We start from the raw sequence: 24,886 nt of genomic DNA, 5'->3' as shown, positions 1-24,886 counted from the left end.
TTACATCTTGACTAATTTCTAGTTGGCCAAATTAGTTCTTAAGACACAGTCTTAACATAGTGGCTAAGTTTATGCAACTGGCGGCTGGTCTTCATTAATCATATCTGGTCCTTGGGTCTTTAACTGTATTATCTCCTTACAGTGGCATTATTGTTCTCCAGCTGTTTTATTGGCGTCTTTCCGTGGTTGAAACACTGATCGATTGATTACATGAGGCATGATTGATTTCAGTAAGTTGTTCCTTCTGATGTTCATTGCTGTTTATTTGCTGCTGTAAATAGTAGTATAGAGGAAGAGATGATCGGTTCCACAGCGATGTCTCCACACATTAAAGGGATTATACGATTTGTGCAAATACGTTGAGTTGGTGAAATCTTGCCGCATGTGTGCTGTGTGTTGTCCAGACAGGCTGGTGTTGCCGTACCTCCAGAGAGCATCAGCGCTCTCCTCGCAGCTCTTCTCCTTCAGCGTCAGTCGGACGCGGCTGCAGAGCGCTAACAGCAGCTCTTTGTGAAACTTGCGCGACACCTGCTCGTTTGACGCCACGCTCGGCCGGCAGAGACGCTCCTGAAACACAGAAGACTGATCACTCTCTCGATATCACCAACTTCCCCTGATCTGCTCAAACCTTTCATGGTCACATCAAAACAGACAGAACACAAAACATCCTTCTCTATCCCAGAAGAGCATGTACTGACACTAGAGCTGCACGATTACATTGTCAAAAGATTGATGTTTTTTATTTAATTGTATTTTCAGGGGATTTTATGGTACTAAATTAAATTTACGCTAAAGTTATAATCCATTTATTCACTTTTTTAGCACAGACCTAAACATTTAATTTCCAACTTAAAACTGTTGTAAATGTCACATTAGAGCACAGACTTAAGTTTGATCTCTTTTCAAAGACAACACATGGCAGATTATTGCTGAAGTGAAAACAGTTTTAAAAAGTGAACTTTAAAAAAGTTACAGATTTTAAAATGTATTGTATTGAAAATGGCACAAAAATCCTGTTCCCTTTCAAAGGGAACTCACGTTGCGTCGAGATTGGCGCTATGGGAACGCTTCGCGTGATGACGTCTTGAAACACATGTAAAATCAGTCCAATGGTGTGACGGAACATCAGATGCGGGTGACGTCACGAACCAGGAAGCTATAAAGCCTGCTCGAAAACAGAGAGTGTCAGCTTCTGTGTCTTCAGTAGAGCTCTTTGTGAAATCTGTCCAGTCTTATTTCCAGTCTGTCTTTATATCATATAAAGTTATGGCGTGCAAGCAGCAGTTTAGATCATGTGTGCACCCCTGCCCGCGTTATATAACGGGTAGGGACACACACGTTCTTTGTGTAGCTTGTTTGGGTGAGGAGCATGCCCAGTCAGCACTCGAGGGTGCTGGCTGTGAGCATTGCGATCTGCTTCCCATGCGGATGCTCCGATCCCGCCTGCCGTTCTTTCGCGAGGACGCTCAGGCTCGCGTTCCCCAGGGCTCTGGTCCTGCTGCTGCCGAGGCACAGCGGCGATCGCAGTCTTGGGGTTCGCAAATGGATCTATCAGAGAGGTTTGAGATGGGCCCAGCCTTATCTCTACTTTCACCTGTGCCTTCTCTCAGGGTTTGGAAGCACGCGTTGAGGTTCCTTCCGCCCCAATGGAGGCACCAACATTGCAATTATCCAGGTCTGAGGAGCTGGATGTTGTCAGTGTTGATGCTGAGGCTGAGAATTCGCCACCCTCAGTCTCATGCATTCGAAGAGCTGATAGAGGTTGTGACCAGAGCTGTAGAAAGATTGAGTATTGACTGGCCAGCTGATAAACAGGATGTTCGCTCAAATAGCAAACTTGCGAACGTTTCCTGCCATCCAGATCACAACCTCAACACCGGAACCTACCGTTTTTCGAAACCAGTCTCATATAGAGTATTTAGTTCACAGACATCAAACTATTCCTCTATATCGAACTACAGAGAGCACGGTTATGAGGAGATGCCAAAGGTGGAAGAGACGCTTGCGAGCTATCTCTCTCCAGCGGTGGCATCTTCCCTAAAGGCTCCGGCGCTGCCCACCAAGCCGGTCAGAACTACATCTTCGCTGGTGGGCAAAGCTTATTCAGGCCTGCAGGCCTACCAGGCAGAATTATTAGGAGATCTAGATGAGGGCGGGGGGATCGGACCTGAGGTAATCTATATAGACTTTATCATTGTTCAGAATAAAAAAAAATATATATATTTTCTGTCTGATTTTTTTATCTGAAGCGAAATTATATCACAGAAGATTATTTAAAACACTCGACTTGCGTTATAAATTAAGTTTGAAGCACAAACATGGTTTTAATCTCATAAATTGTCGTGTATTGATGGTGTGCTAAGCTAACATGCTAGCTAGCTCTAGGTGCACCTGCCACATATAGCAGTTATCCTTTTATATTTTTTTTTCTAAATATGCTTACTGAAATGTTTCATTATTCAAGCAGGGCATTTGATCCAGTTTTTAAATGTTAACCCTCTGAGGTCGGCAAACGCGCCGGCGCGTTTTGCTGCATTTTCTCCACATTGTAGCACTATAAACTTAAATTTCTCCGTCATTTATGGTCATACAGAAAAAAGAAATATAAAAAAAGAATCTGTGGTATTTCTACTTTTGTATGTGTCCACTTCCAATCAAATCAAAACATTGTGCTTTTGTAAAATAAAGAAAATAAACAGGGTGTGCGTTCTGCCTCTCCGTCGCGGTGAACTTTTTTTTCTTGAGCACGTCTATAAACTGAAACAAAACTCAGCGAATACTTGTCACACATTTATGAGCCATACACCTTTATAAACATTTAAGTGTGTACTTTTAAATGATTGGATTCAAAACGAAAACAAATATTCTCTGTTTAAGTAATTTGTATAAAACCAACAAGATGTCCAGCTTCTCAAACGCTTCCTAATTATTTTTTAATTTACCACGCCCACTCGCGCAAAAGATATTCACATGCAAATCTCCACATGGAACGCGATCGCCCTCATTACCTCAACAACAAAACACTTCACTTTTCGTCGAGTTTGAAAGACGTGCCTGAGCTTAGATTGGATTTACATCAGAAGAAGAAGAACGATATTTGAAGACAAGAAAGATAAGGTAAGAAATTCTTACATATTAGTTTGCTATTGTTGCATAAATTTCACATTGCAGTTGAACTGTTGCTAGATATATGGTGAATATTATAATATTTAGACCCGTGTTTACTGTTACTGTGTTTGTGGATGTCTGCTCAAACGTAGATGTATATGGTAGGCCTAACCATAATGTTTTATATTTGAGCGCGATCGCGTTTGAATGTATCATATTTTTGATCGCGATCGCGTTTGAATGTATCATATTTTGGAAAAGCAAAACGCTCCAAACGGCTTCATGTTTTTACTATTATCTCATTTCATATCATCATAACGAATGGAAACATTTGAAGTAACATGATAATCAATATATTTTTCTCTAGCTTAGTTGTTACTGAAATCTTTTTGAAAATATATATAGGCTGCTATATTGTTATTATTTTATGCAGCACTGCGCATAGCCTATACCTACAAGGCACAACAAAACTGGTGTTCATTATATAATATATTGTTGGAAACATTTGTGTGAGTGTGTGTATTCTGTGAATTTTAAAAAGCAATTTTAACAAGAAAAATCTAAAATGTATTCCCAAAATCGTGCAGGCCTTTCTCTTGATATCAGTATGTTCACTTCTTTTTTTTTTTTTTTTTTTCAGGGCCCAGATGCCACTGAGTCCTGCTGACTTCAACATTCACAGTACATGTCTCTGTACATGAACATGGTAAAGTGAAAATCAAACACCTTAGAAAATGAAAGGTATGTACAATGTTTTTAGGAATGGCACAAAGGTCTCTTTCTTCAATAAGTGCTTTTTTGTTGTGTATCTTTGGATTATGTTGTGTTGTAAATAAATCCAAACAATTTTAAAAGCCATTCTTTTTTAAATCTCCTCATTCTTTGTGCAAGGGTGGTCAGAATGATGGGCCCTGATAAGCTCCTAATAGGGCCATTAGGGAGGTTCTTTGTCTTTCTCAGGTGTGGAAAGCTTTCATATTAATGAGATGATCCACCCCTTCGCATAAAGCTTTCTAACACAAAACACGTCGTAAATTTTTTAAATCAATATATTGTCTTCTCTGAATGAGCAGTCAGGGTGATTCTCACATAGTTTTAGAGCAAATATTCTAGGCTACGTCATGCAATTTTCAAAAGTCTTGTGAAGAAATAATCAGTAGGGGTTTCATGACCTTATTTCAGTGAGAATTTATTTTTGTATTTTCACAAACCACGCATAAATGTCATTATCTCAAAACTACAAACTTTTACATACATGCTGCTGATATATTATTGTAGCAGAGTTTGTGCTGAATACAGTGTAATTAGACTTTAGCCATGAAAATGTCACAAGTAACAGAAATAACCACAAATGTCAGAGCATGTCAGAACACCTCCAGGGCCCAGAAAACAGCTCAGACCCCAGAGGGTTAAGTAAGAACTTTGATAAAAGAAATTAGGGATTGAAACCCTATGAATAGCCTGTGAATAGCCAGTCGTTAGTAACTATAATGCAGACAAAAGAAATGCTTATTTAGAGCCATAACCAGGCTGGAGAGGTGTGAATGTGTGCAGGGGGAGACTGAGACTGAATGGGGCTCGTTTGCACCACAAAACAATAGAGACAATAAGACTGAATGGATGACTTAGATGACTAAACATCAGCATCATTTTAGCGTCAAATCAAAATAAAGTCATTTGACATGGTCTTGGAAAACATGTAACTAAATACAGAGTTTTGGACTTATTATCTTCAGATTTTAAACATAAAATGTTTAGACATGTGGCTTTAGCTGTAGTGCATTTCTAGATTGCTCCAGTGCCAACTTCTTATATGCCACATATAGCAGTTATCCTTTTATATTTTTTTTTCTAAATATGCTTACTGAAATGTTTCATTATTCAAGCAGGGCATTTGATCCAGTTTTTAAATGTTAACCCTCTGAGGTCGGCAAACGCGCCGGCGCGTTTTGCTGCATTTTCTCCACATTGTAGCACTATAAACTTAAATTTCTCCGTCATTTATGGTCATACAGAAAAAAGAAATATAAAAAAAGAATCTGTGGTATTTCTACTTTTGTATGTGTCCACTTCCAATCAAATCAAAACATTGTGCTTTTGTAAAATAAAGAAAATAAACAGGGTGTGCGTTCTGCCTCTCCGTCGCGGTGAACTTTTTTTTCTTGAGCACGTCTATAAACTGAAACAAAACTCAGCGAATACTTGTCACACATTTATGAGCCATACACCTTTATAAACATTTAAGTGTGTACTTTTAAATGATTGGATTCAAAACGAAAACAAATATTCTCTGTTTAAGTAATTTGTATAAAACCAACAAGATGTCCAGCTTCTCAAACGCTTCCTAATTATTTTTTAATTTACCACGCCCACTCGCGCAAAAGATATTCACATGCAAATCTCCACATGGAACGCGATCGCCCTCATTACCTCAACAACAAAACACTTCACTTTTCGTCGAGTTTGAAAGACGTGCCTGAGCTTAGATTGGATTTACATCAGAAGAAGAAGAACGATATTTGAAGACAAGAAAGATAAGGTAAGAAATTCTTACATATTAGTTTGCTATTGTTGCATAAATTTCACATTGCAGTTGAACTGTTGCTAGATATATGGTGAATATTATAATATTTAGACCCGTGTTTACTGTTACTGTGTTTGTGGATGTCTGCTCAAACGTAGATGTATATGGTAGGCCTAACCATAATGTTTTATATTTGAGCGCGATCGCGTTTGAATGTATCATATTTTTGATCGCGATCGCGTTTGAATGTATCATATTTTGGAAAAGCAAAACGCTCCAAACGGCTTCATGTTTTTACTATTATCTCATTTCATATCATCATAACGAATGGAAACATTTGAAGTAACATGATAATCAATATATTTTTCTCTAGCTTAGTTGTTACTGAAATCTTTTTGAAAATATATATAGGCTGCTATATTGTTATTATTTTATGCAGCACTGCGCATAGCCTATACCTACAAGGCACAACAAAACTGGTGTTCATTATATAATATATTGTTGGAAACATTTGTGTGAGTGTGTGTATTCTGTGAATTTTAAAAAGCAATTTTAACAAGAAAAATCTAAAATGTATTCCCAAAATCGTGCAGGCCTTTCTCTTGATATCAGTATGTTCACTTCTTTTTTTTTTTTTTTTTTTCAGGGCCCAGATGCCACTGAGTCCTGCTGACTTCAACATTCACAGTACATGTCTCTGTACATGAACATGGTAAAGTGAAAATCAAACACCTTAGAAAATGAAAGGTATGTACAATGTTTTTAGGAATGGCACAAAGGTCTCTTTCTTCAATAAGTGCTTTTTTGTTGTGTATCTTTGGATTATGTTGTGTTGTAAATAAATCCAAACAATTTTAAAAGCCATTCTTTTTTAAATCTCCTCATTCTTTGTGCAAGGGTGGTCAGAATGATGGGCCCTGATAAGCTCCTAATAGGGCCATTAGGGAGGTTCTTTGTCTTTCTCAGGTGTGGAAAGCTTTCATATTAATGAGATGATCCACCCCTTCGCATAAAGCTTTCTAACACAAAACACGTCGTAAATTTTTTAAATCAATATATTGTCTTCTCTGAATGAGCAGTCAGGGTGATTCTCACATAGTTTTAGAGCAAATATTCTAGGCTACGTCATGCAATTTTCAAAAGTCTTGTGAAGAAATAATCAGTAGGGGTTTCATGACCTTATTTCAGTGAGAATTTATTTTTGTATTTTCACAAACCACGCATAAATGTCATTATCTCAAAACTACAAACTTTTACATACATGCTGCTGATATATTATTGTAGCAGAGTTTGTGCTGAATACAGTGTAATTAGACTTTAGCCATGAAAATGTCACAAGTAACAGAAATAACCACAAATGTCAGAGCATGTCAGAACACCTCCAGGGCCCAGAAAACAGCTCAGACCCCAGAGGGTTAAGTAAGAACTTTGATAAAAGAAATTAGGGATTGAAACCCTATGAATAGCCTGTGAATAGCCAGTCGTTAGTAACTATAATGCAGACAAAAGAAATGCTTATTTAGAGCCATAACCAGGCTGGAGAGGTGTGAATGTGTGCAGGGGGAGACTGAGACTGAATGGGGCTCGTTTGCACCACAAAACAATAGAGACAATAAGACTGAATGGATGACTTAGATGACTAAACATCAGCATCATTTTAGCGTCAAATCAAAATAAAGTCATTTGACATGGTCTTGGAAAACATGTAACTAAATACAGAGTTTTGGACTTATTATCTTCAGATTTTAAACATAAAATGTTTAGACATGTGGCTTTAGCTGTAGTGCATTTCTAGATTGCTCCAGTGCCAACTTCTATTTTATTTTCATGAGGATGTTTCATAAAAATTAATTTCTAATAACTTTACAAAACTTTGAAGCTATTTATAACAATTTTTTTCATTATGACAATAATTAATTCTACATTTACAATAAACTGCCAGGTGTCAGCTTTCAAATGAGATCATACTTGTGCTTTTAGTGCAAAGGGTTCATGAACTGTATCTGTTTCAGTTTGGGTATGTCATTTCTGGGGATTTTTCAAAAGTGGCGTTGCAGCTTAACAGGTTAACACTGTAAACCCTAAAGCTGAAAGTAATTAACTGTACAGAGCAGAGGAAACTATTATACTTCAATGAAATTGAAATGAATGAATCTCAATGAGTATTTAGAACAGAGTTCATGAATCAATGGCACATCTGATGAACAGAGTTTCTGGAAAAGCTGCTGAACTCAAGGTTCAGTGCACTTAATGAGAAATATTATTTCATACTTTTTGATTGCATTCAACACGGTCTAGGTGGGGCTCAGTTCCCATCATGCACTGAGACTCAAATAGATAATTCAGGGTTCGTACACATTTCAACCAATACATTTCCATGACTTTTGCATGACTTTTGAGGCAAATATTCATGACCTAATGTTCGATGAAACATCTGTGTATGTAAAATACTATTGATAAAATAAATAGATAAAATCAATGTTCAAACAGCGTATCTTAATTAATTAATGATAAGCTATGTGGTTTATTAGAAAAACGCTGACACACCAGTAAGACATTTAGATAAAAAATGGTGGTCTGACCCTCAGAACTCCACTTTGTAGCAATGGATAAACATACATCAATGGGAGACAACAATGTTAAATAAGGAAATAAAAGTGTCCAGTAACACTGACAGTAACTTTACAAGGTGGCATTGGAATTGGCAATTACAAAATAGAGTAACTAATAAGATTTTAAAACAGATTTGTCTCCTATTTACCATTAATCTCATTGGATAACCATCAATATCAATAAGATAACGTCCCTATTTGAATTGCCCAAAAACAGTCAAGTTTATTTTTTCATTTCTGAAATTTACACCCAAGTACAAACTGCAACTGCCAGACATTACCCCATGCTAGGGCTGTGCGATATGGACAAACACTACCACTACGCAACTACCACTTTGACAAAAAGTTCATAAAGAGATCGTAAAACAAATCCAAATAAATTGAGTGGTTTAGTAAAAATTTTCTGAAGAGATTCGATCACTTTATATGATGAACATATTTAATTTAGGCTTTTACTCACATATAAACACTGATCAGCGAGCTCAACGATTCTGCTTGATGCTCTGCGTAACACACGGGAATGAACCTCATTGGTTCTCGCTGAAGCTCAAACGTGCTGCGTAACACGAGAATGAACCTCATTGGTTCTTGCTGAAGCTCAAATGTGCTGCGTAATACGAGAATGAACCTCATTGGTTCTTGCTGAAGCTCAAACGTGCTGCGTAACACGAGAATGAACCTCATTGGCTCTTGCTGAAGCTCAAATGTGCTGCGTAACACGAGAATGAACCTCATTGGTTCTCGCTGAAGCTCAAACGTACTGCGTAACACGAGAATGAACCTCATTGGCTCTTGCTGAAGCTCAAATGTGCTGCGTAACACGAGAATGAACCTCATTGGCCCTTGCAGAAGCTCAAACGTGCTGCGTAACACGAGAATGAACCTCATTGGTTCTTGCTGAAGCTCAAACGTGCTGCGTAACACGAGAATGAACCTCATTGGCTCTTGCTGAAGCTCAAACGTGCTGCGTAACACGAGAATGAACCTCATTGGCTCTTGCTGAAGCTCAAACGTGCTGCGTAACACGAGAATGATCCTCATTGGCTCTTGCTGAAGCTCAAACGTGCTGCGTAACACGAGAATGAACCTCATTGGCTCTTGCTGAAGCTCAAACGTGCTGCGTAACACGAGAATGAACCTCATTGGTTCTCGCTGAAGCTCAAACGTGCTGCGTAACACGAGAATGAACCTCATTGGTTCTCGCTGAAGCTCAAACGTGCTGCGTAACACGAGAATGAGCCTCATTGGCCCTTGCAGAAGCTCAAACGTGCTGCGTAACACGAGAATGATCCTCATTGGCCCTTGCAGAAGCTCAAACGTGCTGCGTAACACGAGAATGAGCCTCATTGGCCCTTGCAGAAGCTCAAACGTGCTGCGTAACACGAGAATGATCCTCATTGGCCCTTGCAGAAGCTCAAACGTGCTGCGTAACACGAGAATGAGCCTCATTGGCCCTTGCAGAAGCTCAAACGTGCTGCGTAACACGAGAATGATCCTCATTGGCTCTTGCTGAAGCTCAAACGTGCTGCGTAACACGAGAATGAACCTCATTGGTTCTCGCTGAAGCTCAAACGTGCTGCGTAACACGAGAATGAACCTCATTGGTTCTCGCTGAAGCTCAAACGTGCTGCGTAACACGAGAATGAACCTCATTGGTTCTCGCTGAAGCTCAAACGTGCTGCGTAACACGAGAATGAGCCTCATTGGCCCTTGCAGAAGCTCAAACGTGCTGCGTAACACCAGATAATGAAGCTCATTGGTTCTTGCTGAAGCTCAAACGTGCTGCGTAACACGAGAATGAACCTCATTGGTTCTCGCTGAAGCTCAAACGTGCTGCGTAACACGAGAATGAACCTCATTGGTTCTCGCTGAAGCTCAAACGTGCTGCGTAACACGAGAATGAGCCTCATTGGCCCTTGCAGAAGCTCAAACGTGCTGCGTAACACGAGAATGAACCTCATTGGCTCTTGCTGAAGCTCAAACGTGCTGCGTAACACGAGAATGAACCTCATTGGCTCTTGCTGAAGCTCAAACGTGCTGCGTAACACGAGAATGAACCTCATTGGTTCTCGCTGAAGCTCAAACGTGCTGCGTAACACGAGAATGAGCCTCATTGGCCCTTGCAGAAGCTCAAACGTGCTGCGTAACACCAGATAATGAAGCTCATTGGTTCTTGCTGAAGCTCAAACGTGCTGCGTAACATGAGAATGAACCTCATTGGTTCTTGCTGAAGCTCAAACGTGCTGCGTAACACGAGAATGAACCTCATTGGTTCTTGAGAAGCTCAAACGTGCTGCGTAACACGATAATGAAGCTCATTGGTTCTTGCTGAAGCTCAAACGTGCTGCGTAACACGATAATGAAGCTCATTGGTTCTTGCTGAAGCTCAAACGTGCTGCGTAACACGAGAATGAACCTCATTGGTTCTTGAGAAGCTCAAACGTGCTACGTAACACGAGAATGAACCTCATTGGTTCTTGCTGAAGCTCAAACGTGCTGCGTAACACGAGAATGAACCTCATTGGCTCTTGCTGAAGCTCAAACGTGCTGCGTAACACGAGAATGAACCTCATTGGTTCTTGAGAAGCTCAAACGTGCTGCGTAACACGAGAATGAACCTCATTGGCTCTTGCTGAAGCTCAAACGTGCTGCGTAACACGAGAATGAGCCTCATTGGCTCTTGCTGAAGCTCAAACATGCTGCGTAACACGAGAATGAACCTCATTGGCTCTTGCTGAAGCTCAAACGTGCTGCGTAACACAAGTTTATCACAACTGATGTGCGAGTTGATCAAACTTATGTGAATAAAAGCCTAAATTCAATATGTTCATCATATAACGTGATCGTGTCTCTTCAGAAAGAAATTGGACTAAACCACTCAATTCATGGATTTGTTTTGTGATCTCTTAATGAACTTTTTGAAGAGTCAAAGTTTCAGTTGTGTAGCTGTCAATACAGGGATAGAAATCTCTCAGATTTCATAAAAAAAATCTTGTGTTCTGAAGATCAACGAGAGTTTTGAACGATATGAGAGAGAGTAAATGATAACAAAATTTTTTCTTGCTTGGTACCATTGTGTGTCTGTTCATAACTTGATTGAAATCTGTGTAAGATGTGTCATTCTTACAATAAATCATGTCTGAACTGTACTCTCTGCTTAGAGCTGGAGACCACAGATAACGCATGATTACAGAGAGGGGAAGAATCACCCACCTCTGAACTAAAGACAGTGTCTAATTGGTCAGAACTCATCCAGGAGGCTGGACAAACATTTGAGTTTAAAATCTTAGACATGTAGACGGTTAGACGAGCAGATGAAGAGGCAGATCAAGATCAGAAGAACATGAGTTAAACAATTTCATTCAAGCCATCTAGCTACTCGTTTCACTTTTCTTTCTCTTACTTAGAACCGAGACTCTCAGCGGAAAAGAAAAGAAACTAAGTTTTGCTGCAAAGTTTCGGTCAACAATTCAATAGCAAAGCCTGCTTCCAGCTTCCAACTTCATTCACAAGACTTTCCATCCATCCGCCAACACACCACGTGATTGGCTGCCCAACACATCACACAATGAGACTGCCAGCCAATTAACAAACCCGGGAAACCCCCTTTTCAAGCAAAGGGACAAAGGGAATCCCCAAAGGAATGCAAAGACAAAAGCGAGGAGCCTCCAGACTCTAACTGAACTGGTGCATTTAATAACCCACCCAAGAAACGATAGAAGGGTTAAATTAATTGTTGATAGTTCGTTCAGGTCAGGTCTTATAAGCGCATATATTGCTAGAAACCTTTAAGTTTATTTTAATATATTTATTTACTTCAATATTTATTAATATAAATTAGCAATATTTATTAATATTAATATTTATTAATATATAATTAATATATTTATTTCATTTAGCACATTTTCATGATTCAGTAATGTTTTTTATGTTTTTTTTGGTAATAAAGTTCAGCACTGTTTACTGTGGAGTGTTATGTTTGTTTTTTTATCCAGTATCTTTAAAAAAAAAACTATCGGTTAATTAATCATTATTGGCATGTATGGTCCAACCTAGGTATCGGATTCGGTATCGGTAAAATCCACTATTGGTCGACCTCCAATGAAAACATTTTACCAACATGAGGTCTCGTGTCACAGTCAGTCTTTTTACATCAGTGCAAAACTAGGGTACGCAGATTAAGACAACTACTCATCAGCATGCACTGATTAATACCATGTTGAAAAATCTATTATTTTTACCCAACCCTACAGGTACATCATCTTTAAGTGTTCAGACTGAGACAAGGCCATTACAATAACACAATCAATCAGTCCATCAACATTCATAATTTCTCCATTTATATGAGACGCGCCCCAAAACTGTATGAGTTATGATCTTGTTAAACACTTCAAATCGTGCAATTAACAAAAGCAAAATCTGAAGATAATCATGAAGTTTATAAACTGCTCAATTATATGGGTTTACAGTGAACAAGTAGACATCTACAGTAACATTTATTAACTTAGCAGACACTTTTATCCAAAGCGAGGAATAAGAGATTGATCTGAAATAATAAACACGTGCTAGTAATAAAGTTTTAAACATGGTTCAGAATATGAGCTAGAACAGGCAAGGATTAAAGGTTTTGTTCTAGTTAAAGATCAACTTCAGCTAAAGAAGTAAGAGAGTTTCTCTTCAGGACAGGATAAAGTCACAGAACAAACACAGAGTGAAAGGGCCTGTTACACCTGGTCACTTCATGAGTTTTCTGTGATCTGATAGCTATCCGATCGTGAAAAGATCAGGTGTAAATGCCCTCCGAAACACATTTGAGACGGATTCACTCAAACCACATCAGTAAAAACTGAACAAGTCTAAGGCTGTGTTTACACTGGCACAAAAAAAATCTGATTTTTTACTCGCATCTGACACAGATCGGAATTTGTTGCACACGTGTAAACACAAATATATACGCACAAGATCCGTTTTTTTTTTTTTCCACATTTGATCTAAGCAACTTCCAAATGTGGTTTTAAATCAGATACATGTCCGATATCTGGACATCCAACCTATATCTAAACATGCATAATCCAATTAATCCTATATATAAGAAGGGTAACAGACAGGATCCAAGTAGCCTAATTATCGACCAGTTTCTATTCTGAGTGTAGCTTCTAAAATAATAGAAAAAGTTGTGTATAAACAGATTCATGATTATGTTATCAAGAATAGTTTTATTTACGAAAACTGGTTTCAATCTGGTTTCAGAAGGACATATTAAACAGATACTTGCTTATTATATTTGACAGATTTTAAGTTAAAAGTTTCCAGAAAAAATAATCCTCAAGTAAAGTACAGATAGGCCTACTCAAAAAGTGTACTTAAGTAGGGGTAGACTGTGTACAGTTGAGACACCTTAAATAACTTGCGTTCGCAGCAAGCACAAGTTGTGTTTTTTGCTGTGCACATGCGTATTAGTGTCCTCTTTGATCGTGGGAAATTTGAACAACAGACGCATCTCCGATCCGAAGATATCGGGAAAAGTTTTTTTCTAAGGTAGGACGTTCACTTCACCATGCACCCTCCACAATGAATAGCTTATTATCCTTATGTGACTGTTAGTGTTAAAGGCACAGTATGTAACTTTTTTGCTTTAAAAATAGCAAAAATCACTATATCTATGTAATATTTTTTTTTTTAGTTGTGTACTTCCCGACTGTTTCCAACAACTTTCAAACCAGGAGAAATTTAAATTTAATTCGAAGACACGGCACGTTTCTTTATTTCCGTTTTGTCGCAGTCAATGGCGTCATATCCGCGTTGTCCCTGGTTTCCGCTCGTACTGCCATGGTAACCAGAGCTATGAACCAGAGCCCTCTGATAGTAACCAAGGCGACAGATGTGGACAATGTAGTTTGCAATGTCTATCTGCACGCTGTTGTTGTTTCGTTCAAACATTATGGACCATGGCAAGCAGACTTTGGATAAAAAAGGAGAACTAAAACGAGAATCAGTATCAGCGCGGTGTTTTCGAGATGCCGAGAGCTCCCATAGACAGTATATAAACGAGAGCTCCACGTCCGAGACTTCGACCGCTCCTACATGTACTTTATTAAACAGGTGAGCACATTTACATAAAACTAATCAATGTTATATAGTTCAACAATGATAAAATGTTAGAATATGATCTATGTTATTCTAATGTTGATCTAGCTCACTGCTGGTCTCATACAGACAAACTACCACATTCATTTCAACACATTCAAATGCAGTTTAGTGTGCTAGTGTATTGTTAGACCAAGTGAAACAGCGCTGCGTTACCTCACAAGTTTAATCTGTCTAATAAACTGACCTGTGAGTTGTAATTCTGCGTGTAGTTCGGTAGAATGAAATGTCCATATTCCTTTTATATCCGCGGGACTCGCGTCGGGTGTGGAGCTGAGAGCTGTCTCTTAGCAATCCCGAACTGCTTCATATCACAGTCATGATAAAAGCATCAATGTATTCAGTCATCCATAAACATTATTAGATCGGTCGGCTTGACGTTGACGACAAGATCCATAATTCTTAGCAAATGTTGCATCATCAAACTACGCCTTTGTTATTGTAAGAGGTTAGCGACCCCTAGCAGCGAAAAAAATTACATACTGTACGTTTAAACATAACTGGTATCACCACAAACGTTATTCTGTGCCCTAAATATTGGCATATTTCATGTTATTGTGTCATGCAATGTAATTGCAAAATCTAGAGAAATGTGCGAGGTGGCTAGCGGGGGACAATTGAGACACACGTGTATCAACTGTACAATACAATACAATACAATACAATATGTATTTATAAAGCACATTTAAAAACAACCAAGGCTGACCAAAGTGCTGTACAGAACAGAAGGGGGAAAAAAAATAAAAATAAATAATAATAAAACAACCAATAAAGTAACACAAAACAATAAATAAGCAATAATCGTATCTGAATCAAGGAGTATTAAAAGCCAAAGAAAATAAATAAGTCTGTAAAGAAGATTGAAGAAGGTGGAAACAGAGGGAGCTAATCTAATGTAGAGAGGTAGACTGTTGAAACAAAGTTTTGGGCCTGCAGTCGCAAAAGCGTGATCGCCTCGTTTTGTAAGTCTGGATCTAGGCACAATGAGTCGACCGTGATCACTGGATCTCAGGGTTCTAGAAGGAGTGTACGGACAAAGTAGATCAGTCAGGTACTGAGGGGCCAATTTGTTCAGGGCTTTTTAAACAAATAATACAATTTGAAAATCAATTCTAAATTTGACAGGTAGCCAGTGCAGTTTGGATAGAATAGGGGTGATCGGGTCCCAGTGAGGAGCAGCTGCGTTCTGCACCAGCTGTAGACAGGAGAGGGAAGACTGAGAGACACCAAAATAAAGTGGATTACAGTAGTCTAGTCAAGATGTTACGACAGCATGAATCACTGTTTGGAAATTACTCTGAGTTAAAAAACGTTTCACTTTAGAGAGTTGGCGAAGGTGAAAAAAGCATGATTTTACAACAGTACTGATCTGTTTCTCAAACTTTAGGTTGTGATCAAACAGACAGATTTCTAGCGCATTGAGTTTGTAACCGCACTGGGTAGTACATTAACATTAGCTCAAATGATCTATAGGGAATTTTAATAATTAATCATGAATATGATTAATATATTGCATATTACAGTTACATTAAATTTTTGTATATATGAATAATCAATCACAACAAATTATAATTCCTCATTCATATATCAATAGTCTTATTTCAGATCGATTCTATGAGATAACCCTTAATGGAAATTAATGTAATTATCAAACAGTTGTTTGTCCAGCAAACGGCCGTAAGATTAACTTATCAACTTCTCAATAAAGTTATCACTTCTTATAATTTCAGGAAAATTAAGTTTCTGGCCATGGAAACTATTCTCCTGTCCTTATACAATTTAGGTTACTGAAAAGTAACAGATCATAAAGCTTTGCAGCTAGGATCAACATTTCATTGACTTCATAATGTGAGCATTTAGACAGGGGCAATCAAGGATATATTGGTTTTAATAAAATTGAACTAAGAATACATCGAACTACGAGTATTAAAAACACTACAATTTACATGAGTATGCATACACAAAATACAGAACACATAAACAAATACAAGACTAAACGAATAACGAAAATGAGAGAGAGAGAGAGAGAGAGAGAGAGAGAGAGAGAGAGAGATCGGAAAATGAGAGAGATGAGAGAGAGAAAGTGAAAGCAAAATGTGCGATCAGAGAGAGATCACAGTATGGCAAAAATCACAGACAAGGTAACCTTTGAGAGAGACAACAAGGAATCAGATTACATTAAAAGTTCAATAAACTTATCTTGCAAAATGGTTCTCTTTGTTGCTGAAAAACGCAGAGTCATGCGTGTGTCCTTAAGAGCAGCGTGCGCGTCTCTTCCGGGCGAGCGCGATCGCGGGATGTTCAAGTCTCTTTAAAGTTGAAGTTGCCGGCTGTTCATTTCACTGAACGTAGGAAAAGTCCGAGATGAACAAATAAAGAAAAGACTTAAAGAAAAAGAAAAGAGAAACGGAGAACGCTTCCTAAAAGGGAGCCATGGATCTTCTCACTGCCGAAGTGTGTTCGTAACAGTGCAACGTTACAAAAGAAATAATTCAGAGTTCATCTCCCTCGTGGAGGGAGAGGCGAACATGAAAATAAAACTTAGTAAAGAAAAGAAAAGAAAGGAGAGGTCGGGAGTGACGCGGAGGTGCGAAGTTGGTGTTTTCCCGAAGTTTGACCGAAGAGGAAGAGAGCGAGAAACGGGCAAGTTCCGTCTTTTGAGGGAATCCCGTCCACGCCCCTTTTTGCGGGTAGGGCAAATCATCTGCCGAGATTTCCGAGCGGGAAGATTCCTTTGTTGGTTTGGAACAGCCTCCTGGCTTGAGTTACAGTGGTGTTTGACTTAAGCCTTTCGGCTCAATAAATATGAAATGTGTAAAACAATGCACATTACTGCATTCTGCTATGGGAATTCGACTCCGTTAGATTGAGAGAATTACAAAGATATCAAACACGTCATCTGAAGATTATAAGAATACAAAGTTACATTCAAATGCACGAACAGAAGCATTTACAAGTTCGTTCTTCAAATAAACGTCATAAACGAAGTGAATATAAACTAGGAAACACACAGGAGTATATGAAATATGATATGCTTATATTCTAAGTTTAATGTTCAAAGTTCGTGTATGTGTGTGTGTTAATGTGTGTTGGAATGTTGGTCGCGTTGCGCTCCCCATTATCTCTCTTGCAGAGGAACTGGATGAGCTGCTGAAGCTTGGTGGTCATAAACTTTATGACCTGGCATGAGATCGGGTTACGGGATGCGATTCCACTGGGAGAAACATTCTTCAAAAATACATTTCAGAGCCAAACACTTGAAGATCATAACTATATGATCAAAACAAAACTAATCAAACATGCATGCATACAGGAAGGTCAGATACAAGTCTGAGTTACATACAAAGGACGTTTGTGTGTGTGTGTGTGATTGTCCTTCAGAATTCAGGCTGCTTTGTGAACCTTGCCCTTCCCCCCCTTTCAGGGGGAATCAGGATGTGTGTCCCGTGAGGTGGCGAGATTTGAATCAGGGGACTAGGTCGACCATTTGCTCGACAACGCGCGGCTTGTTATAAATGTGTCATGCGCCACGGGAGACCCCAGCCAGAGCGGCGCCCCCGCTGGTCAACATGCCCCAAAGGGGGTCGTAAACAGAATGCTCTTTGTTTACTCAAGAAGAAACGAGCTGTGTTTGCAAATCAGGATTCGCTAATTCAGAACATCTGGCCGGATACCCTGTCAGTGTCGTTACAAGTTTCATATGGGGCAAGAGAACCACGGTCAACATCACACACAGTTCTCCTTGGGCCCAAATAGAATTATTTCAGTTTTATTTTCGTTTAAATTTAGAAAATTACTTGAAAGCCAAAGCTTAAGGTCATTTAAACAGGCCAACAGGAGTTGTAAACTATTTTTATCGTTACATTTTAAAGGAAAATAGATCTGAGTATCATCAGCATATAGATGAAAGGATACTCCGTATTTATTAAAAATGGAAGCCAGAGGTAGCATATACAGGGTAAACAAAACCGGCCCGAGGGTTGATCCCTGTGGGACTCAGTTTAGAGGTACACTAGAGGAGGACTGATGACCAATACGAACACTAAAACATTTGTTAGTCAGAGCGGAACCACTGTAAGACTACGCCTCGAAAGCCCACGGATATCTCCAGACGTCTCAGCAGGACCTCATGGTCGACTAAATCAAATGCAGCACTCAAATCTAATAAAACTAAAGCCATTGATTTCCCAGAATCAGTTTCTGTGAAAATATCGCTTGAAACTCTTAAAAGGGCAGATTCAGTACTGTGTAAAGCTTTAAAACCAGATTGAAACGTTTTGTGGAGAGAATTTACAGACAAGTATGATTGTAATTGAGTCAGTGCAACTCTCTCAAGGATCTTCGAAATAAAAGGTAAATTAGAAATAGGACGGAAGTTAGAGAGAGAGGAAGGATCCAAATTTGTTTTTTTAAGATATGGCGTCACCACAGCAACTTTAAGGCTGTTAGGGAAGGAACCAGTAGACAGGCATTAGTTAAAGGGGGGGTGAAACACTCAGTTTCAGTCAATCTCATATTAATCTTGAGTACCTATAGAGTAGTATTGCACCCTTCATATCTCCAAAAAATCTTTAGTTTTATTATATTTATAAAAGAAAGATAGGCTGTACCGAGTCTTTCCGGAAAAAAACGAGCGGCTGGAGGCGTGCCGTGTGGGCGGAGCTAAAGAATCACGAGCATACATACAGAACACGTCTTTGCTTAGAAAAACGTGAGATGGGCAGTGAAATGGGGGAAAACACGAGGTCTCAAGAGTTTTTTAAAAGTAGAAATGATTTTAACTTGAGCGCAGTGTTTTTAGAACACCATGTCATGCGCGAGTTTTACAACATTTGTGTGTGTTTACTCGTGGTTTATGAGGACATGGATTATTGTATGTGACTTAGCAGTAGCAAGCGGAACAGTTTTGCACATCAGACTAGTATTTTCATAGAAAAACAATGGAATAGTAGCGCATTTCAATGAAGAAGCGCGCTTTGTGTGAACAAACTAGGTTTATTATGAAATAATTAATTTATTTCAACATATTTTCACACTCTTTGTGTATTGTTGTTTGGAGTGGTTTTACAATAAACAAACAGACACCTACAGTGGCCAGCTAAACAAATGTATTTAAACACACACACGTTAAAAAAAAAAAGATGTATGTTTTTCACAAGAAGTGTATGTTGTAAGAGCTTAAAGGTCCCATGACATGAAATTTTCACTTTCTGAGGTATTTTAACATTAATATGAGTTCCCCTAGCCTGTATATGGTCCCCAAGTTTCTAGAAATGTCATTCTTTGTAAATCGAGCTTTTGCTATCTTTCTCTGCCTTTGAGAAAATGGAGGCTCATACGCGCTGATCTTGAATCTCCTCCTTATGACGTCATAAGGAGGAAATGTTACCTCCCCTGTCTCTGCTTTGCCCACCCAGAGAATATTTTCCGCCCATGAGAAAATGAGCTAGGAAGTAGGAACAGTTTGTCCACGAGAGCTATTATGGCTTTTGAGCGAGCGAAGCATAACAATTGCTCAATAATTGGATGTACAAATGAACACCGAAGGGTCAATACAGAGCTGGGCTTGCTGAACGTCTGAAACTAAAGTCTGGATCACTCTCTTTGGCTCAGCTACACACCTCGGACAAGTAAGTCAACTAATGATATATAAGTGTGTTGCTTTACTGTTTATGGTTACCTAGATTGTTACACGTAGAATGTGGCTGTCACATTAGCTATGCAGCTATGCAGTTTATGTGTGTGAATACACACACTGTAATGCGAGTGTTGTACACTTCTTTGTTATTTGGATAACCGTTTTCCTGTTGGTTATACGGCGCGCGCGATATCCGCATTTCAAGATCGCAGAGCTTGATGTAATTGTAATAAGATAAATTACAGATGTTACAGATCTCTCATGAAAAGGCAACAGTAGGTTAGCGTTAGCTACATGATAATAACTGTAAACCATCCGAATAAAGTACCGTATCCAGACATAATATTTTAAACTAACCATTCGGAAACGTCCTGCTGGAGCCGCTGAGTTGCAACTTCTTCATCCGGATCAGATTCTGGGTCAAACTGAAATGCTTGAAAGACTGCGTGTCTTCGTGCCATTGCTATATCCAACGTAAACATGCACGCCACGGTACCGTTTCGCAAGATGGTTAAGGCCACACCCACCCTCCACCTTGCGCCACCTTTCTCCTCCTCATTAGCATTTAAAGCTACAGACACCGAAACGGCCCGTCTGAAGGAAGCTCATTCTGGGACTGGCTTGTAGTGGCTATAATTCTGCACCGAGGCTGAATTTTTGGAAAGAGATTTCAGATACAGTACTAGGAACCACTAAGGCCTATATTAAAGCCTACAAAAAGTAGCATGTCATGGGACCTTTAAGGGGGGAAGAATGTGGTATATGGGGAAGGTTTTCTCTGTCATATTAGAATTGTCCCCTAGGTGGCAATAGCAGTTCAGCAGTTAAAACGGGATGTGTAGAGCTAGCTGAAGAAGAGTCTGTCAGCCTGGGTGCTTCTCAATTCTTATTTGTGTATCCTCGTTTCCTCTCCTCGCTTCGCTTCCTTTCCTCGCGTCTCAGCTCCACCCCCTGTAGGATGCGAGGGAAGGCTGCAAGGAAAAGACGCGAGGACGGAGGAATCGAATGAAAGCTTTTTTTATACATTGGAATCCTTGATCACTCGAGCGTCACTTCATCGCGTCATGAGCAGCGCTCAGAGGATCTGCCCTTATGTTGTTGAAGTTTGTTTATTTAAGAAATTCATAATAAATAATAATAAAGCAAGATACCCTGTTGATGTGAGATGTGTGGTTTATATAAACTGCAGAGGTAAAGTATAAATCAAAATGATTGTGACCGATGTGAAGGGGGAGGAGAATGTATTGTGCGTCACGTTTTAGTCGATAAAACTCTTCCGCATAGGATACACCTGTGTATCCTCGCTCATGACTCCTCTGGAAGCCTCCTCACTCCTCGATCCTCAACTCCTCGCGGTGCAATTAGAGAATTGAGATGTCCTTCAAGATGGCTGTGCTCGATCGGTTTCCGGGTCATAGGATGGAGGACGGAGGAGAGAGGAGACGAGGAGGGATATTGAGAAGCACCCTCTGCATGCTCTGTGTTTGCTCATGCCAGTGTGAAGTAAAGCTATCTGATAAATGCTACCTCGCTGTCCGTCTTCCTTTTATGAGTACTCAGGATACTACAAGGACGCAAATGAAAATAAAATTTGATATTTGTGATATTTAAACTGTGTATTATTAATAAATATTGTTTCATATCTTGTTCCTGCTTTATAAATTTTAACCAGTGCTAATTTAAATGAAATGAATGAATATAAATGGATGAATAAACAAAAATGTTGCCCAATTGTTATTTTTCTTTATTTGTCTTTATTTTTTATATTTAAAATGAATGGTTAGTTACCTTTACATCATTAAAAATGGGTGTCTCAACTGTACCACATATGGGTACAGCTGAGACAAAAAGCACCTTATTTTTATGAGCTAATTGTGGAAAATATAAACTACTTGTGGGTATTATTGATTGATGATATCTTAGTCTAGAAGTTAATGAAATGTCATGTGGCATGTCATGTGGAAATTCACTTCTTTTCAGTATCTATTTTTGTGTGAAAAATCAAAACGCAAAAAGTGTCTCAACTGTACTCAGTCTGCACAGTAAATGTAGTCTACTTTGTTACTGTCCACCTCTGGAGGCGACGTTGTGAGTTGGTTATTTAATGGTAATGAAATTACGGGCATGCGACGTCGTAGTTAGGTTGTCAATTCGCAAAGTCATGAGGATTGAATGTTTTGGATTTTAAGACCTCTAATATGATATTTAAAATAAAATGGCTTCAAAATTATTTGAAATATAAGCAAAGTATCTGGTATACGGTACCTAATTTTATCTTTCAAAAAGTAGGTGGTATAGAATTTATACTAAAATGTGATTATGATGTTAACAAAATACCCATTAAACTTGCAAGTTTCCACAAACAAGCATTACTTTCATGGACTCTTATGTATAGTCATCATTCACCCCCCCCCCCCTACCCTACCCCACCCCCGCCCCCCATAAATGTACCATATGGAACAACAGATGTATAGGGGTTAGAAACAAATCAATATTTTTTGAAAATTGGTTTGAAAAGGGAAGTATTTGGGTTAAGCAGTTGATCAAAAATTATGGTGTTTTATACAATTATAATGAATTTGTTCATATTTATAACTTTTCAGTTGATCCTGTCCAATATTTTTTGATTTTACATGCAATTCCCAAGGAAATTTTGAGATTATTAGAAGGTCATAATAATTGTTCTCTACAAACAACAGTAGAAGAATTTACTTGTATTAAGTTGCAGGGTAAGGATTTCACAAGTTCTGGATGTAATAATATCTTCTTGCGGTCCCTTCTTCAATCTAAATGTATACTTGCTGTTACTACTCACTGGAATTCTTTATTTAAGAAACATATTGAGTGGGGTAAAGTTTGGATGACACCTCATAAGTATTGCATTACAAACAAAGTAAAAGAGGTTGCATATAAAATTTTCCATCGAATTTACCCAGTTAAGTCACTTGTGGTACAGCGTTTTAAAGTGAACATTGAAGATATTTGTGCTTTTTGTAAAATTACCCCTGAGACTATTAAGCATTTATTTTGGGAGTGTCCCAAGACCCAAATGTTTTGGAAAGAACTTAGTAATTACTTGCAAAGTAAAGTTATGACTCTTGTTAACTTTGAAGAAATTGATGTTATGTTAAAATGTTTTTCATTTGAGGGTGATAAAAATATTTTGTTTATATTTGATTTAATTGTTATAATTTCCCGTTACTATATTCATAAGGTCAAATGGAATGGAAAGATACCAAATTTTGAACATTTTAAAATTGATGTTAAGATATATTTAGAAACTATATCCAAAAGTAAAAACCTGAAAGCTATGAAAACTAGCTATTTGACAAGTAAGCTTTTTTTTTGTAAAAAGCCTTTCTTTTTTTCTTTTTTTTTCCCCCCTCTTATTTATTCTCTACCCCTGACATGTATGGTTATGTGTACTCTTGTATGTAAACTGTTTTGTTATTATTGTAATTCGTAAAAATAAAAAAAATAAAAAAATAAAAAAATCGCAAAGTCATGATATGACCAAAAAGTACGAATACATTACGAAACTGTTACGTCGTGTGTTACCCGAGTAGGTTTCTATTCAGCAACTTGCAAATGAAAGTGAAAGTAAGCTACAATAAGTCGCAGTTGTTCAATACACAATCATAATCATTAAAAGTAAAGAAACTAAATAATTTTAGCAATGCTGTTGCCGCTCTATATTACAGTTTTTGATTTTTAAATTAGCTAATAGATAGAACAGCTGTTGAAAAATACATTCCAGCTCTTTGTTTCTTTCAGTGAACTCCATTAAATCTGCATCCTAAAGCGCAGGAATTGAAGGTCGGATTTATATCCATTTTGCGGAGACACATTTAAATGTGACCAAGTATTTTTGATAAATCAGCAAAAAACGCATGAAGTGAACAGGTGTACTGTAACCAGAACCGAAGACAACAGCTCTCTGAAAGCCACTTCACTGAGGCGTTTCTGTCAACATTTGCGTGGAAAAGAGAAAAGCGAAGCTGAGTGACTTTGAAACAATGACCTACTAAAGGAAAGTTCATGCGAGATAACACTGAAGACACCGTCGTCTTATTCCTGACATCATCATCACTTACCGCTTTCTGAGAGGGAGAGGAGCTTTGAACTGCAGAAATATATCGCTCCACCTCCGCTTTATTCCTCTTCATGGCTGCTGTCACACACTCTCCGTCTCCGTCGCTGTTTTAGCTGAGTATCATTTAAACACGGAGCAGCATCTGTGATGATCAATGGTGGCACACGATCACGCAATGGCACAACCTATGGGCACAACTTAGGGAAAATTCCAAGCGGAAGTGATCATCCCTATGCCCCCCTCCCTTCCAAGACCATGACATGTAGGCTATAGCCGTTTGAAACGCACTTGGCGAAGGCAGCGATGAAAGACAACGTGATTTCCTCATTATCTTCACCTGGGAATGTTCCGATGAAAACGCAGCACGGTGTCCATCAGCTGTCCTTACGACAGGAATTTCTTTATATTGCCTTTAACCTAACTGTTGCAAATTAATACAGATTTTATATAAAAAAAGTTTTTTAAAATATGCGATATTATTATATATATATAGGGCGTTTCTTCAACTAGGGCCTCGTGAAGTTGAATAAAAAAAAAACTTGTTCAAAAGTCACGTAACACAGTCTCATAATTTTAATAATTTGTCTAGTTTTAAGGTCTGTTAGAGGACAAACTTAGATTACAAGAGAAATTGTTAAAACATTTTCTGACCTGCAATGAACAAATGTCATTTCCACCACAGCTCATTATACTGTTATTTAAAAATAGAATAACTTATGCCACTCAAGAATTGTCTAAGATCGTTTTTGTAATCAGGGTTTTTC

General features: G+C 38.5%; 1 protein-coding gene across 3 annotated transcripts in view; it reads right to left on the bottom strand.

Annotated features, from left to right (window-relative positions):
* Window positions 1–24,370, bottom strand: part of LOC307164933 (E3 SUMO-protein ligase RanBP2-like) — a 74,766-nt gene extending 50,396 nt beyond the window's left edge. For all 3 annotated transcript variants that reach the window (XM_079882151.1, XM_079882152.1, XM_079882153.1), the window contains exons 1-2: window positions 24,124–24,370; window positions 425–567 (exon numbers count right to left, since the gene is read on the bottom strand). In XM_079882151.1, coding sequence (XP_079738277.1) covers window positions 425–567; window positions 24,124–24,195 — 215 coding nt within the window. In that variant the 5' untranslated portion in view covers window positions 24,196–24,370. The remainder of the gene's footprint in view (window positions 1–424; window positions 568–24,123) is intronic.
* Window positions 24,371–24,886: the final 516 nt, after the last annotated feature.

Source organism: Squalius cephalus, assembly GCF_949319135.1.
Source record: "Squalius cephalus genome assembly, chromosome: 9".
Lineage (NCBI taxonomy): Eukaryota > Metazoa > Chordata > Actinopteri > Cypriniformes > Leuciscidae > Squalius > Squalius cephalus.
The sequence above is the reverse complement of the archived record's forward strand: the minus strand, read 5'-3'. Positions and strand labels throughout refer to the sequence as shown.